Genomic DNA, 17,434 nt, shown 5'->3' with positions numbered 1-17,434 from the left:
CTTACTTAGCATCCTATCAGTGTCCCAATGATAACTCTGTAGGTCCCAAACTAATCTCATCTTTATCCTTCAAACCTATTTTTTTCTCTAATTCCACTTACTTGGGCTCCCAAGATGAAGACCTAGGCATCAGAATTCACATCTGCAATCCCACCGCTATACTTCCCATCTAGTCACTTTCCAAGTCATATTGGTTCTGCCTTTGAAATAACTTTGAATGTATTCTTTCTTTGTTTCTGTTGACATTGCCCTGTGGTCAGCCCACTTCTCCCCTGAACTGATATACCTTCCTGTCCATAGTCTTTCTCCCTGTCTAGTTCATTTTTCCCCATTCATCTTTTAAAACTCAAACTGATCTCATTTCCAGGCTAAAAACCCGTGTTGGTTCTTGCATGCTCAGTTGCTCATTTGTGTTCAACTCTTTGCAACCCCATGGACTGTAGCCCAGCAGACTCCTCTGTTCATGGGATTCTCCAGGCAAGGATACTGGAGTGGGTTGCCATTTTCTCCTCCAGGGGGTCTTCCCGACCCAGGGATCGAACCTGAGTCTCCTCCACTCCTGCATTGGCAGGTAGTGTCTTTACCACTGAGTCACTGGCTTCCCCGGTATAATGGTTCTCTAGTACCTAAAAAGAGTTATGTCTCTTAGGACACTTCATAATCTGTTCTTGATCTTTTTCTAGCACATCATTTACCCTCTGTCTCACGCCCTCAACCTTCTGTTTTTTAGCAGCTTGCTCCTTTTCTGTTCTGCAAAGGTGACAGGCACATTCTTTTGTTCTTAGCCCTGTGCTGCTGTTTGTTCTCCCCCACTCATATCTGGGCTGTTCACCCTTTCATTCCTTGGTTCAGTCAGCATCTTTTCTTGAGGTCTTTCTTGACTCCTCTAGTCAGACTGAGATATTCCTTCCTCTTGTCACAGCTTGGGGAGAAATGCTGTCATAGTCACCTGCTCTTTTTCCTACAGCCTGTGACCTCTTTGGGAAGTAGAGTTGCTGTCATTACTCGTCTCTGTGCCTGTACCACCTAGCACGGCTCTTGGCACATGATAGGTACTTTTAGCACCTCTGAATCAGTCAGTAAAGCCACAAGCACAACACTTTCTAGGTTGTATTATAACTGGGTTTGTATTACTACTTCTGTAGCTGTTAATAGAGTTTGAGTTAGCTGCGGGTCAGGATCTTGTCTTTTTCATGTTTATATTGTCAGTGTCTTACACAGTCAGTGCCACAGAAAGAACGTGTTTGAAGAAATGAAGAGAATACAAACTCTTCATAATAGTCTCCCTGAAGACATTATTTGACTGTGGAAGACATGGAAATTGGAACTTTTTACTACCAGAAATTGGCAGTCACTTTTGATTCTGCTTACCTTTGGCCAATTTAATGCTTAATTGGCCAGCTTGATGCTTTCTACAAAATCCCAACTTTAACAACACACACTTCTACACTTACCTTTTTAAGTAAACAGGCTTCTCCTGGGCATTCAGTCTTGGAAAGTGGTAAGGATGGTCATACCTCAGTGCATTGCTTTATTTCTCAGCTTGGTTCAGTGTATTTCTTGTCCCTTGCTTGGGTACTCTCATATCCCAGGTAAACTGCTAGGGACTTTGCTTATATTATCTCACTTGAGCTTCACAGAATGAGGAAGATGAAGCGGGTTCAGAGAGGCTTGGAAACTTGCCTGAGTCACACAGCTAGTAAGTGGTTCAGTTGGAATCAAGAGTTTTGCTTTTTCCATTCAGTATTGGGAAATGACTAGGCCATTTTCTTTAGCTGTTTCAGCTGTGATTTTGAAGATGAGTTGATCATGATAGTCAAATCTTACTTGAATTAACATAGTATCCTTTTCTTTCTGTGTTAGTGTGCTAGGATTGCTTCTTTTTCAGTGATTTCATGGGAAATGATTTTTTATTTCAAGTGTAAATTTTAAAACATCTATTTTAAGAGTAATTTTGAATGGCTCTTTTGTAAGGATTTCAAACTATGTCATGAAAATATATTACTGCTTAATGGAATTTTCTGTGAGGGAAAGCCCTGGAAATTTCCAGTTGTCTGCAGATGTTTGAACTATGTATATCTTGTTTGGGGTATACAGAAGCCAAAGATATTTTATGGCAAGTGGGACGTGCCTCTTCTGTGGTTGCCTCTCTTAACAGAAGCCTCTAATAATCAGTGATATTCCCTGAGGAAATGGGGTGATTTATAATAGGGTTCCTTTTGTTGTACTTTGGTATTGTGGGGCATGTTCGCTGGACCCAGGATTGATTTATGATCATGTGAAAAATTTGCTCGTTTCTGGAAATGAAAGACCTACTGAGGGCCTCACATTATTGTAACAACTTACTGAAGCACATGTTCGTGCAACTTTTGGATTTCTTTGTCTACTTAAAATGACTCAAGTGGAAGGGCTTCCAACATGCTGCTTTTTGTCTACAACTTGTAGTTGTGAGCTGGTGATCATTCAGTGTCTCTCACCTCCAGTGTAGTAAGAAAAGAAAACTTTTAACAGAGGTGGGAGCTATGAACGAAAACAGGTAAACTAGGAAATTACGATAATTTGGGGATATTTCTGTGAGGAAGTCTGAACTTTCCTGAACTAATTAATTTCTTTACTGTTTAGCATTAAGTCGTTTCTACAACATGGAGTGGTGGTCTTAAAGTTGGAGTCAGAGAGAGCTTTTAGTCTCATCTCTCTGCATTTCCCTGTTAAGTGAGCCTCTCTTCTTTCTTACTCATTGTCTTTCCACTTCTCTTCATTATTGCTGTCTTCCTTCCTCCTCTCAGATTCTTTCCCTCTCTTTGGCTGCTTGCTCTCCAGGTCAGCCAAGGGCTGTGACTCTCAAAGACCCAGTCTAATTGTAGTTGGTGACAGATTTGCCAAAAAGCCAACTGCACATATTCTTAACACATTTTGGGCTATTAAAGATTGACCTGTTACTTGAAAGACTTAAAATAAAATATTTGTATCGGTTCGTTATGTGGTTTACTGGAAACAGTTTACTTTCTTTAATCTTTAGTTTCTCCAATAATAAAAATTAATCGTGATTATCATTACATGTTCTTGGAGAGGCACTTTTCTGCCTTTTGATTCATGATAACAGCTTATCCTTGAAAAGTTTTGTGAAGATTTTTAACACAACATTGGTGAGTTTTATGGAAGAGTTATTATGATCATAAAAGTAGGTGGTCAACGTATCATCTGTTAGAGTTGAGCTGCACTAGGCTGCTATGCAAAGCAAAACAAGCAGGACCATTGTACTTTGGAAGCATTCGATCTGGAATTTATGAAAATAAGCCTGGGGGGGATATCACTGTGGTGGTGGCTGAGGCCTGGGTTTGGGAAGGTGCATGTAAAGGAAAATGTAGCCTTTACTGCTCACCCATGTGATTGGGGAAGACCAGGTAAAGAGACTGGAGGGTTTAAAATTCCTGCCTTCTAAGTGTTCTGGTCTTTTCAGCATTTCCTGCCATGCCTGCAAGATAAGTCCCAATTCCCTCACCAGCTCTAAAGGTCTCCCTAAGACAGGCCGCTTTGCTCCCCAGTCCGATTACACTGCAGTCTTCAGCCCTGACTCCCTACTTGGCTGAGCTCCTCTTTGCTGTCCCTCTCTCCTCCTTGTCCCCACAGCTGCTACACTGGTTCTGTCTTTGGGTTGCAACCTGGGCCTAGGATATTTTCTGCGTCTATCCACAGGCAAAAAAGGACATTAAAAATGCACAAACCAAGTAGTTATCACTTAGGTCACCATTCAGTTAATTAGAGAAAGGGATATTAACAACCCCCTCAACTAAGAAAGACATAATCTGAAATAAAGGATTGTTGTTGCTCAATCACTAAGTCATGTCCAGCTATTTGCGACCCCATGAACTGTAGCACACCAGGCTTCCCTGTCCTTCACTATCTCCCTGAGTTTGCTCAAGCTTGTGTTCATTGAGTTGGTGATGCCATCCAACCATTTAATCCTTCGTTGCCCTCTTCTTCTGCCCTCAGTCTTTCCCAGTATCAGGGTCTTTTCCAATGAGTTGGCTCTTTGCATCAGGTGGCCAAAGTATTGGAACTTCAGCATCAGTCCTTCCAATGAATATTCAGGGTTGATTTCCTTTAGGATTGACTAGTTTGATCTCCTTGCAGTCCAAGGGACTCTCAAGAATCTTGTCTCTAGAGCACCGTAGTTTGAAAACATCAGTTCTTCAGCACTCAGCCTTTTTTATGGTCCAGCTGTCACATCTGTACATGACTATTGGAAAAACCATAGCTTTGACTATAGCGACCTTTGTCAGCAAAGTGATGTCTCTCTGCTTTGTAATACACTGTCTAGGTTTGTCACAGCTTTTCTTCCAAGGAGCAAGTGTCTTTTAATTTCATGGCTGCAGTCACCATCTGCAGTGATTTTGGAGCCCAAGAAAATAAAATCTGCTGTTGTTTCCATTTTTTCCCCATCTATTTGCTGTGAAGTGATGGGACCAGATACCATAACTTAGTTTTTGAATGTTGAATTTTAAGCCAGCTTTTTCACTCTCTTCTTTGACATCCATCAGGAGGCTCTTTAGTTCTTTTTCATTTTCTGCCATGAGAGTGGTATCATCTGCATATCTGAGGTTGATATTTCACCTGGCAGTCTGAATTCCAGCTTGTGATTCATCCAGCCTGGCACTTCCCTTGATGTACTCTGCATATAAGTTAAGTAAGCAGAGTGACAATATACAGCCTTGATGTACTCATTTCGCAATTTTGAACCAGTCCATTGTTACATGTCCGGTTCTAACTCTTGCTTCTTGAGCTGCATACAGGTTTCTTAGGAGGCATGGTAAGGTGGTCTGGTATTCCCATGTCTTGAAGGTTTTTCCAGTTTGTTGCGATCCATGTAGTCAGAGGCTTTAGTGTAGTCAGTGAAGCAGAAGAAGATGTTTCTCTGAAATTCCCTTGCTTTTGCCGTGATCCAGTGGATGTTGGTTATTTTATCTCTGGTTCCTCTGCCTTTTCTAAATCCAGCTTGTACATCTGGAATTTCTTGGTTCATGTACTGCTGAAACCTGACTTGATGGATTTTGAGCATTACCTTGCTAGCATGTGACATGAGTGCAGTTGTGTGGTAGTTCGAGCATTCTTTGGCATTTCCCTTCTTTGAAATTGGGATGAAAACGGACTTTTTCAGTTCTGTGGCCACTAAGTTTTCCAAATTTGCTGGCGTATTAAGTGCAATACTTTAACAGCATCATCTTTTAGAATTTGAACTAGATCAGCTGGAATTCTGTCAACTCCACTAGCTTTATTCATAGTAGTACTTCCTAAGACCCACTTGACTTCACACTGCAGGATATCTGGCTCTAGGTGAGTGATCACACTATCATGGTTATCCAGGTCATTAAGACCTTTTTTGTACAGTTCTTCTGTGTATTCTTGCCACCTTTTCTTAATATCTTCTGCTGCTGTTAGGTCCTTGCCATTTCTGTCCTTTATTGGGCCCATCTTTGCATGAAGTGTTCCATTGATATCTCTAGTGTTCTTGAGATTTCTAGTGTTTCCCATTCTGTTGTTTTCCTCTATGTCTTTGCGTTGATCACTGAGGAATGCTTTCTTATCTCTCCTTGCTATTCTCTGAAACTGCATTCAGCTGGGTATATCTTTTCCTTTCTCCTTTGCCTCTCACTTCTCTTCTTTTCTCAGCTATTTGTAAGGCCTCCTCAAGACAACCGTTTTGCTGTCTTTCAGTTCTTTTTCTTTGGGATGGTTTTGGTCAGCACCACCTGTACAGTGTTATGAACCTCTGTCCGTAGTTCTTCAGGCACCCTGTCTATGAGATCTAATCCCTTGAATCTATTCGTCACTTCCATTGTATAATCATGAGGGATTTGATTTAGGTCATACCTGCATGGCCTAGTAGTTTTCCCTATTTTCTTCAATTTAAGTCTGAATTTTACAATAGGAGTCATGATCTGAGCCACAGTCAGCCCCAGGTCTTATTTTTGCTGACTGTATAAAGCTTCTCCATCTTCAGCTACAAAGAATATAATTAATCTGGTTTCAGTATTGACCATCTGGTATTGTCTGTGTATGCCAGTATGTTCTCTTGGCAAAGAGAACTCTGTTAGCCTTTGCCCTGCTTCATTTTGTACTCCAAGGCCAAGCTTGCCTTAGGTATCTCTTGACTTCTTACTTTTGCACTCCAATCCCTATGATGAAAAGGGTATCATTTTTTATGTTAGTTCTAGAGGGTCTTGAAGGTCTTCATAGAACTGTTCAATTTCAGCTTCTCAGCCTTAGGTAGGGGTTGGGGCATGAAAAGTGAAAGTGGAAAGTGAAAGTCACTCAATCGTGTCTGACTCTTTGAGAGCCTATGGACTGTAGCCCTCCATGCTCTTCTGTCCATGGAATTCTCCAGGCCAGAATACTGGAGTGAAGCCGTTCCCTTCTCCAGGGGATCATCCCATGAACCCAGGTCTCCTGCATTGCGGCAGATTCTTTACCAGCTGAGCCACCAGGGAAGCCCAAGAATACTAGAGTGGGTAGCATATCCCTTCTCCAGTGGATCTTCCTGACTGAGGAATTGAACAGGGGTCTCCTGCATTGCAAACAGATTCTTTACCAGCTGAGTTACCAGTATTGGGGCGTAGACTTTGATTACTGTGACGCTGAATTGTTTGCCTTGGAAAGGAACCAAGATCATTTTGTCATTTCTGAGATTGCACCCAAGTACTGCATTCTGGACTCTTGTTGACTTGTAAGGGCTACGCTTTTTTTCCCAAGGGATTCTTGCCCACAATAGTAGATATTATGGTCATCTAAATTAAATTTGTCCATTTGCATCCATTTTAGTTCACTGATTCCTAAAATGTCAGTGTTCACTCTTGCCTTTGCCTTCTTGACCACATCCAGTTTACCTTGATTCTTGGACCTAACATTCCGGTTTCTATGCGATATTGATTTTTAGAGCATTGGACTTCACTGTCACCACCAGACACATCATCCACAACCGGACACCAGTTCCACTTCGGCTCACCCTTTCATTCTTTCTAGTTATTTCTCTGCTCTTCCCCAGTAGCGTTGTTGTAGTTCAGTTGCTAAGTCATGTCTGATTCTTAGCAACCCCATGACTGCAGCACGCCAGGCCTCCCTGTCCCTTGCCATCTCCTGGAGTTCACCCAAATTGGTGTGCATTGAATCAATGATACCATCCTACCATGTCATCCTCTGTCACCCCCTTTTCCTCCTGCCCTCAATCTTTCCCAGCATCAGGGTCTTTTCTGAGTCGGCTCTTTGCATCAGGTGGCTAAAGAATTGGAACTTCAGCTTCAACACCAGTCATTCCAATAAATATTCAGGGTTGATTTCCCTTAGAATTGACTGGTTGATCTCCTTGCTGTCTGAGGGACTCTCAAGAGCCTTCTCCACCACCAGAATTTGAAAGCATCAGTTCTTCGGTGCTCAGCCTTCTTTGTGGTCCAACTCTCACATCTGTACATGACTACTGGACAAACCATAGCTCTGACTATACAGACCTTTGTTGGCAAGTGATGTCTTTCCTTTTTAATACACTGCCTAGGTTTGTCATAGCCTTTATTCCAAGAAGTAAGCATCTTCTAATTTCATGGCTACAGTCACCGTCTGTGGTGATTTTGGAGCTCAAGAAGAGAAAATCTGTCACCTTTTCCACTATTCCCCCTTCTATTTGTCATGAAGTCGTGGGACCAGATTTCCAATATACCCTAGTAGCATATTGAACACCTGCTGACCTGGGGGGCTTATCTTATGGCTTATCTTATCTTATCTTTTTGCCCTTTCATATGTTCATGGGATTCTCAAGAATACTGAAGTGGTTTGCCAATCCCTTCTCCAGTAGACCATCTTTTTCTGAACTCTCCATCATGTCCAATCTATCTTGGGTGGCCCTGCCCCGCATGGCTCATAGCTTCATTGAGTTACACAAGGCTGGATCCATGTGACCATTTTGGTTAGTTTTCTGTGATTGTGGTTTTCATTCTGGGGGCCATGGGACTGTAGTTCTTGCTCCTTCTGTCTGCCCTCTGATGGATGAGGATAAGACGCTTGTGCAAACTTCCTGATGGGAGGGACTGGCTGTGGGAAAAACTGAATATTGGTATGGTGAGCAGGGCCATGTTCTGTAAATCTTTAATCCAATTTTCTACTGATGGGTGGAGCTGTGCTCCCTCCCTGTTAGTTGTTTGGCCTGAGGCGGCCCAGTTGTCCTCCAAAAGGACTTATGTGACACAGGCTTTCCAGAACTACTGCTGCCAGTGCCCCTGTGGACAGTGCCACAGTCCCTGTGGCAGTCCATTGTTGACCAGCACCTCCACACAGGACCCTCAAACACTCACAGGCAGGTCTGGCTAAGTCTGGGGGGGGTCACTGCCCCTTTACCCTGCGTCCTGGTGCGCACAAGTATTTGTGCCCTCCAAGAGTCTCTGGAGGGTGTGGGGTTTGATTTAAATGTGATTGCACCCCTCCTACCGACTCATTGCCTCTTCTCTTTTGTCCTTTGACGTGAAGTATCTTTTTTTTGGTGAATTCTAAAATACTCCTGTCAGTGGCTGTTCTTGCAGGAGAAGATGAGCACGTCCTTCTACTCTACCATCTTGATAGGATAGTTCTAAAAAATTGAAATAACTTTAGTTTTTTTTTTTTTAAACCTCAATAAATTCTTATTTTTCACATCTTTGCTGAGAACCAGTAAAACTCTATGAAAGACCAGATTTCAAGAACCACTGAATTAATCAATTGCTCCTTCCTCAGCATGCAACCGATTTGGTCATTTCTCATATTTTATCTTACTTTTGGTGTTTCTTTTATAAATATATATCTTTTCTTCTTCCAGTTGATTTATTAACAGATTTGTGTCATCCTGTTTTTATGGTTTTGTGCAGATGAGACCTGCAGCCCTAGTGTCAAATTATGTATGTTTCTGGATCGGAAGAACAGAGAAGGGTTACAGCTCTGGGGAGGGATGGTCCACAGAAGGGGGCTTGATGTGCTTCAAGAAAAGCCCCAGGGGTGGAAGCCATTGAATTTATTTTTGATGAGAATTGGAGCATTGAAGCATAAGTGGCATAGAACATAGCCTACCAAAAAAAGCTCTGAACCAGCAACAAACTAATTCAAGTTTGATTCTTCATGAAAAGCTTGAGATTCTTAGTTATTTTTTTGACATTTTTTCCCCCATCCTCCTCAGGTTCAATTGAGAATTTTGAGTTACAGTATTAGTTGTAATAATATTCTCTTTATCAAATACCCAGGATATTTGTAATAAAGTGTCTGCTGTAGAAACCTGTAGGGGCAAATAAATCTGTTGACCACTCTTAATTTTTCTTAGTTTGAAGGTATGCATAAGAATGAAGCAATAAGCCAACAGCTTCATGTTTTGCGAAAAGAAGTGAAGCAGTTGCAAGCAGAAGCTGCTAAACCACCATCACTTAATATTGTGGAGGCCGCTGTGCATGCTGAAAACTTGATTACGTAAGTTTTGAGGGCGTTATAATTTAAAATACTAGTTAGTTACTACTGATAGCAATCATACGTGCTACTATCCCCCCAGTCACCTACTAATTAACTAGTATAGAAATTAGCAGCCTTTGGACCAAATCTGACCTGCCATCTATTTTTATAAGTAAAGTTTTATTGTGACGTAACCATGCCCGTGTACTTATTTAATGTGGATGGCTTTTATGTTCCAATGGTGGAATTGAATGTTATGACAATTTATAGCCCATAAAGCATAAAATATTTACTGTCTGTCTCTTTATAGAATAATTTTGCTGACCCTTGAATTAGGAGGTGATACATTACATTAGAATTTAATCTGGAGAGATTTAGTGCTTAAGCTTTATATTAAAGGCACATTTACTCAGGAAGTCATCATCATTAGTTCAGATTATTGAACAAAGTTTGCAGTGGAATTGCTCAGGGCTCACAAGTGTAGTTGCCGGCTTGCATTTGACCATCCATGGTGGTTTCTTTTGGAGCTCAAAGCCACCAGGATATTACCTAGTTGACTCACCAGCAGCTAATCCCCCTGTAGATTAGAATGGTGGTGTGGATGGGGTCATTGAGACCTTTTGTGGGTTAGATTGGAAGGGTCTGGGAAGGAGGAGGAGATAAGGTGAACAAGAGGTTGCTGTTTCTTTTTCTAGAAAAGAAACTCAAAACAGAGTAAGAATTAGAAGAGATATCTTTTATACTAGGATCTTATTCTATACAAAAATCTTTTTCTTCAACCTAAGTCATTGTTTTAGATTTTAAAATTTAGAGAAATCAAAGTTCTTATTTTTAAAAACATGTATTTATGTAATATACAACATTGAGTAATATTTGAATTAATTGGATAATTTGGAAAAATTAGATGTAAAATTGTGGATTACATACAACTATGAAAATATTTAATGTTAATAAAGGCTGATTTTCCTCCCTCCAAGAGGACATAAAATCATTTCTGTATATTGAAAATAAGTTGTTGGGCTTCCCTGTTGGCTCAGGCAATAAAGAATCTGCCTGCAATGCAGGAGACCCAGGTTTGATCCCTGAGTTGAGTAGATTCTCTGGAGAAGGGAATGGCTATCCATTCCAATATTCTTGTGTAGAGAATTCCATGGATAGAGGAGCCTGGTGGGCTGCAGTCCATGGGGTCACAAAGAGCTGGACATGACTGAATGACTAGCACACTTTGACTTTGACATATGAAAATACTTAATGTTAATAAAGGCTAATCCCCCCACCCTCACTCCAGGAGGACATAAAATCATTTCTGTGTGTTGACAATAAGTTGTTGGGTCAAGTTGTAAGCTATCCTGTGAAGTATTTCTAAAATGACATTTGTGTGGGGCTCTCAGGACTCTTAAGGATATTGCCTGAGAAATGAAGAGTATCAGAGAAACACCGAGGGTCTGAATTCTCTTACTGTAGACCAGTAGCCTTACCAGTGTTTTCCCACAGGGCCCTAGTGAATGCCTACCAGTCGCAGCCCACCCCTGGGGTTCAGAAGGTTGGCATCAGCCTCTTCTTTACTGTTGTGGATTATGTCAGTGATGAGACCCAGCGTCATCCTCCCACAAGGCAGTTCTTTACTTCATGCGTTGAGATCTTGGGACAGGTAAGGTTATCCTGTGTTTTTAGCCTTATTTACGTATGATGAGTCCCTGCAGTGTCCTCATTAGATATAATCAGGGTTGACTCCACACTTAAAGGTTCAGAGTCTTACCTAAGTTAGAAGCCCCTTTGAATTGTTTACTTCTCAAGATGTGGTTAGAATTGCTGGTATGGAATTCTGCTTTTCAGAAAGAAATACTAAGTTATTAGTATATGAAAGTCTCCAGGGAGATGTCAAATTCTATTGTATGCTGTTGGTGTTAATAATAGTATTACTGAGACTATTGTTTATAAAATGCTTTTTGATTCATTATTTTATTTCATCCTTTCAATGACTCTCTGTGATTGATAGCATTTCAGTGTTAAAGATGAGAAAAACTAGTCTCTAAAAGATTGAGTGACTTGGCTAAGAAATACAGCTGGTGAGCCCTGGAGACAAGAGGGACCCCAGGTCTTCTGACTCAACATTCAGTGCTTGTTCCACCTCTCCACTGCTGCCTCTCAGTTGCTACTCACAATTTATTTACTTGACTTAACTCTTAAATATATGGATATTTAAAAAGGACAAGGGCAATGAATCCATGCAGACTTATGAAATGTGTCATTAAAGCAAGGAATGCCACTTGCTGTAAAATATAGAAATACTAATTAACCATGTACTTTCTTCCAGATTCAATTAAATGAGTGGTTATTTATTGGATACTTTTAGGGAGGTGATGCCGAGCAGATATTAAAATAGATTTTTTAGAAATGTTTTTCCTAATTATGAAATTGATGAATGCTTATTATAAGCAATACAGACTGTAAAAAGTATAAAGAAGAGAAATTTCTTATAATCCTAATCTGGAGATACTGGTTACATAGCTAACATTTCATTTTAGTTGATCTTGTGTGTCTCTGAGGTCTATAGGTATATGTGTGTATGTGTAAAAATGATATATCATTCTTATATATAGATAAAGAAATAGGGATACACACTTAAAAGCTAGCATATGCTATTTTTTTATTCAAGCACATTTTAGACATTATTCCTTGATAATAAATAAAAACCTGTATCATGCTTTTTAATATATAGTGTTCCATGGTACAGATATATTGTAATGTACTGAGCCAGTGCTCTCTGGATGAATATTTAGGTAGGTTGGTTGTTTTGCTGCTGTAAGCCTGAACTAAATATTCTTACATACCTTTGTGAAATTATTAGACTGATTTTTCTAGGATAATTTCTTAGAAGTGTAATCACTATGTCAAAAGGATTAGCATTTGATGTATATTGTCATACTGTCCTCCTGGGAGGTTTATACCTATTTACATTGTAATAACAGCGTTCAATTTATTATTCTCCATGTTAGAACTAACATTAGGACTGATCATTCTTTTTAGGTCTTGCTAATCTAATAAGGGAAGTGGTGCTTTCTGATTATTTTAAGTTGTATTTCTTTAAGTACTAGTTCAATTGCATGGTTTTTCAAATGATTTAATAATTTTTTGTGATTTTTCTGGTTTTTGTTTTTTGCACGTTTTCTGCTGGGAAGTTTCTTGCTTTTTGATTGCTTTGAAGAGCTTCTCAGACTGTTAACCTGGTGTCTGGAATGTGTTATAATTTTTCTACTTTGTCGTTTTTCTATAATTTTATGATTCTTTTTGCCATATAGAAGTCAAAGTTTTTATATATTCACATCTATCAGTCTTATCCTTTATTATTTCTGTCTCTTATCAAATTTATCAAAGCTTTCGTAATTCTGAGATTAAATATCAGCTTATATTCTAATACTCTTAAACATTAGAACAAATTAAAACAAGGTGTATATTAATTATGAAAGTTAGCTTTTTAAAAGTATTTAAAGCATATCTCAATAAAATCTACAACCTAGAATCTTTTGTTTTTCTTTTTCTTGACGTAATGCAGAATCATTTTAGATTCTTAGTAATCAAGGTAGGTACACTGCAAATTTCTGGATTCAGATTATCCCAGTATTTTAATCTTTTAAACATTTGCTTTGACTTGTCCAAACCAAATGAATGGATTAGCCAGAATTTTTAATATAAATTACACTGAAAGTGATAGATTTATCTGTGTCAATTTTAGATTTCTTTTGATTGTTTCATATTTTCATTTAGAAAAAATTCTGTTAGCTGTATATACTATTCCTTAAAACTTGGTTGCTCAAAGAAAAGTTGGGGAGGGGAGAATTTGATGACATTTTCCCTTTTCAATTGTTTTTAGGTATTTATCAGTGGCACTAAATCAGAATGCAGAAAAGTCCTTGAGACCATTCTGAAGAACAGAAGGCTTTGCTCCCTCTTGTCTCCTTTCTTCACTCCCAGTGCTGCGCCCGCGGAGTTCATCCAGCTCTATGAGAAGGTGGTGAAGTTTCTGCGCGAGGACAACAGTGATATGATTTTCATGCTGCTGACCAAGGTGACGTGTGACTCAGTCCTGACGTTGTCATTGAGCTGTGGGTACTGCTGCTGTTTCCCTGTGACTCAGAAATGCAGGGCCCTTGGAGCTCTGTCTCCAGGGGGACTGGAGGCAGACAGGCCCTCTTCACGTTTGATGTCATCTTCAAGTAGTCCGATCCCTTAGCTGCTGCTTCTGGATGCATTGATTACGTCATGTAGGACAGTCTCACCACATGTAGTATAAAAAAGACCACTCCCAAGCTCTTTAGAAACTTCCTACAGTTTTGAAATATTCATAATAATAATTTGGTACATCCTTCTTTTGAATGTGTCCTGAATTTATACCTTAATTGTGTTTGATAATTGAGTTGTTAATGTGTCAGATGTCACCAGTTGAGAAATTCAGAGCCTTAGCTATCTTGCTTTTAATACTTCTCTGACATCTATAAGTCATAAAACCTGGACATTTTTTAGGACCTGGAGACTGATCGCAATTTTTAGTAGGGAAAAGCATGTTTTATAGTTTGGGATTCTGGAAGGTGAGATCAGCACCCTGACTTTTCATTAACCAATGCCGATTTAGAAACATGGCCACCAGAAGGAGATGGTTCCATTGAGTAGCCACTTGTTTGTGGCAGCGTGACCAGTGAAGAACTACACAGTTCTGATCCTTGTTTTGTAGGGAAAACTTACCAACAATATCCTTAAATTGTAAAAAAGCTCGCGGAGCTGAAAACACTGCCTCTGCGACCCCAGAGAGTGAAGTAGAGATGGAGACATAATGGTACTGTTAGTTATTGGACTAGATTCTTTTAAGTATATAAATTTTAGTTTCAGTCTTTATGAAAAGCTAAATACTAGGTAAACTTTGACTTTCAAACTACATTGCACATAATTTGCTCTATTGCAATCAACTTTCTAGTGTAAATAAAACTGCTTCTTATTTCTTTTTCTTTTTAGTTCGATCTTAAGCAATGGTTAAACTCCACTAAACCTCCTCTGTCTGATCGTACCAGGCTTCTGGAGTCCATTCATTTGGCACTTACTGCCTGGGGCCTTGAACCAGATGAAGATATTTTGATGCCATTTAATCTTTTCTGTAAGCACTGGACTTACCTTCTTCTCTACCAGTTTCCTGACCAGTACAGTGACATTCTCAGGCTGCTGATGCAAAGTAAGTGTCTTAATTGTGACTGATTAGATCGCAGTGAATGTTCAGTATGACATTAACCATTCCACAGATGTCATCCAAAAATGTAAAAATAATACAAGCATGCAGGAGTTTAGAATTACTAATCTTCACCCAAAATGCTCAATGAATAATGCCCTAAAGGTTGCTGTCTGTAAAAATTGTCTGTTGTCAGGTTGGGCCCTAATTGGGCAGCCACCTCATGCGAAGAGTTGACTCATTGGAAAAGACTGATGCTGGGAGGGATTGGGGGCAGGAGGAGAAGGGGATGACAAAGGATGCGATGGTTGGATGGCATCACTGACTCGATGGACGTGAGTCTGAGTGAACTCCGGGAGTTGGTGATGGACAGGGAGGCCTGGCGTGCTGCGATTCATGGGGTTGCAAAGAGTCAGACATGACTGAGCGACTGAACTGAACTGAACTGAACTCTTAGACATTGGAGTCCACAGTCCTGTGCGCACCCCTTTACTTTGATTTTGCAGCTGTCTTGACTGACGTGGGCCTGCTTACTCTGATGACTATAGATTTGGGAATAGAAGAAAATTTCTCCTTTACAATGTGCTTAATATACCAGTTGGTTTCTTTCTAGTGTCAAAATGGTAGATACATTTAGGGTTCCCTCTCCCTAATTTTTTGACTCTTGTATTTTGCAAATGAATTTTATCCCAGTATAATGATACTCTGTTTTTATATTATCCAGGAGAAGGAACAACATTAAATTTCCCAAATTCCCACTGTTTTATCCCCCTCCTGCAGTTTTCCATCAGAGTGTTGGAGAAATAAAGAGTGCAGGCTTTTTAATTTTTGAAATTTCACTCGGCAGGAATTTTATTGAAATTTGAAAAATGAGATAGTATTTATTCATGTAAGCTTCATACTGTTTATTGATGTAATGGAAAACTAAATTTTGCGTTATGTCAAATCTTTGTGTTACTTTACGGAAATAGTTTTATGAATTAGCTAATGATCTTATGTATTGGACTACTTGAAGAATGTATAGTCTAATTTTCAAAGCCCTTCAAAGAGTTCATTGTTTCCTATAGCGGCAGGTTGCAAGGTGGGTGGGGAGTGGTGGTACAGAAGTGCACTTGTATAATTTTTAATGCTTATTTACATAGCTAAGTTTTACTCCTAAGTTTTCAAAATTTGATTAAACATATATTATGGATTTTTCCCCTGAAACCTTTTATTTTATTTTTTTAAATATTTATTTATTTGGCTGTGTCAGGCCTCAGCTATGGCATGCAGGATCTTCCTTGGGTCTTGCAGGCTTTCTAGTTATGGCTCACTAACCCAGTTGCCCTATGGTATGTAGGGTCTCATACCCTCACCAGGGATTGAACCCGCATCCCCTGCACTGCACGGTAGACTCTTAACAAAGCACTGGATACCAGGGAAGCTTCCTTCCCCGAAACCTTTTAAAGAGATTCTAAATTGTTTATACAGGCAACCACTGACTTGGATTTAGCAGAAAAGTTTTAATTCGCAGGAAAAGTAGTTAGTTACAGGCTTAAGACCAACAGTACCACCTCTGTCAGATTCCGTGACCTCCAGCCTCCTGGTGTTCCATCCCTCCCTGGCCATCATGGCAGTGTTCCCAGGGCTTTACCCATTGCTAATCTGTCTTCATTTGCCCTGGGTGAGCCCACTGCAATTTCCCCTGGCTTCACTGCCATCTTCTTGGTGTGCATGACTCCATCCAGACCTGCCCTTCTGAGCCACTGTAGTCTCCTTGATCCAGGCCACTTCCCAGTGGTAAGGGCATGAGGGCGTAGGTTCCTGTCCTCTGGGAAGTGAGTTTTGCAGGTAGCTGAGTGCTGGTTGGTAGTCTCTACTTTTGCATACTGTCTTTGTGTTGCTTTAGGTTTTGCCTGTTACAGGAGTAGGGTGTTAGATGAGTATGAGACATCTTCTAAAGAGAGCATAGACTCTGCAGTTGTATTCTGTTCCATGGTTCCTTTGTTTCTCTCACATTGTCCAGCCAGAAAGATGGCACCTTTACCATTCCCCAGTCAGGGGCTCACAGATTCCAGCTCAGATGGCTCTGCTGTGTTCACTCTCAGCAGGGTTCCTGAGAATAAGGAAAATCAGGTGTCCACGTGCACAGATCTTTCAGTAGGTTCTCTTAACTTTGATCTCTTTGCCACAGACCTTTATGAATATGTTTTGGATTTTTACATAACGCTCATTCATTCGTAAAGTACATGTGTTCTTCGATTCACGTTGAAAAGTTAGTTTGTGAAGGATGCTGACTTGCTGTCCTCTGTCCACGCCCTGTAAGGCTCTGCTGAACAGCTGCTAAGCCCCGAGTGTTGGAAAGCCACCCTGAGAGCCCTGGGCTGCTGCACCCCAGGCTGCCAGCAGGGGGCAGCTTCTGTGGAGAGCACGGTGCTTCAAAGTTCTCCTGATGTTTTCTTGTCCGACAAGCAGGTGTGTAGCTCTTGCCTCTATAAAGTTTCTATATGTGTTTCTTTTTCATTTCCTTTGTTTTTTTTAAACAACTGGAACACATTTAAATTTTATATCTAAAAATGCATCTTTTATCTCCAAGAGCCCTGTGCTTTCCTTTGTCAGTCATCTCCTGTTCCCTCCGTCCCCTGCCCCTGTCTCCATGCCCCCTTGCCTGGATCGCCTTTCTCTCGTGCCTCAGTCTGATTCTTGCTCCTCGGTTCCTGAATAGCCCAGGCCCAGCCCGTTTGTATCTCCCCTTGCCACCTTCAGCCTCCTGCTTCACTGGCT

The 17,434-nt window shown here is 40.4% G+C and overlaps 1 protein-coding gene across 4 annotated transcripts in view; it reads left to right on the top strand.

The window, feature by feature from the left end:
• EPG5 (ectopic P-granules 5 autophagy tethering factor) overlaps positions 1-17,434 on the top strand; it is a 132,403-nt gene that overhangs the window by 77,557 nt on the left and 37,412 nt on the right. For 3 of the 4 annotated variants that reach the window (XR_015154020.1, XM_086373348.1, XM_086373347.1), the window contains exons 28-32: positions 9,332-9,474; positions 10,948-11,104; positions 13,328-13,522; positions 14,464-14,677; positions 16,977-17,125. Coding sequence is in view for 2 of the 4 variants with exons in the window: in XM_086373348.1 (XP_086229474.1) it covers positions 9,332-9,474; positions 10,948-11,104; positions 13,328-13,522; positions 14,464-14,677; positions 16,977-17,125 (858 nt within the window). In the remaining 2 variants the exon portion in view is untranslated. The remainder of the gene's footprint in view (positions 1-9,331; positions 9,475-10,947; positions 11,105-13,327; positions 13,523-14,463; positions 14,678-16,976; positions 17,126-17,434) is intronic. The other variant, XR_015154019.1, reaches the window with a different exon arrangement.

Source organism: Bos grunniens, chromosome 24 (assembly GCF_055505025.1).
Source record: "Bos grunniens cultivar Pamir isolate PY7600 chromosome 24, Bosgru_T2T1.0, whole genome shotgun sequence".
NCBI classification, from domain to species: Eukaryota; Metazoa; Chordata; class Mammalia; order Artiodactyla; family Bovidae; genus Bos; species Bos grunniens.
The sequence above is the reverse complement of the archived record's forward strand: the minus strand, read 5'-3'. Positions and strand labels throughout refer to the sequence as shown.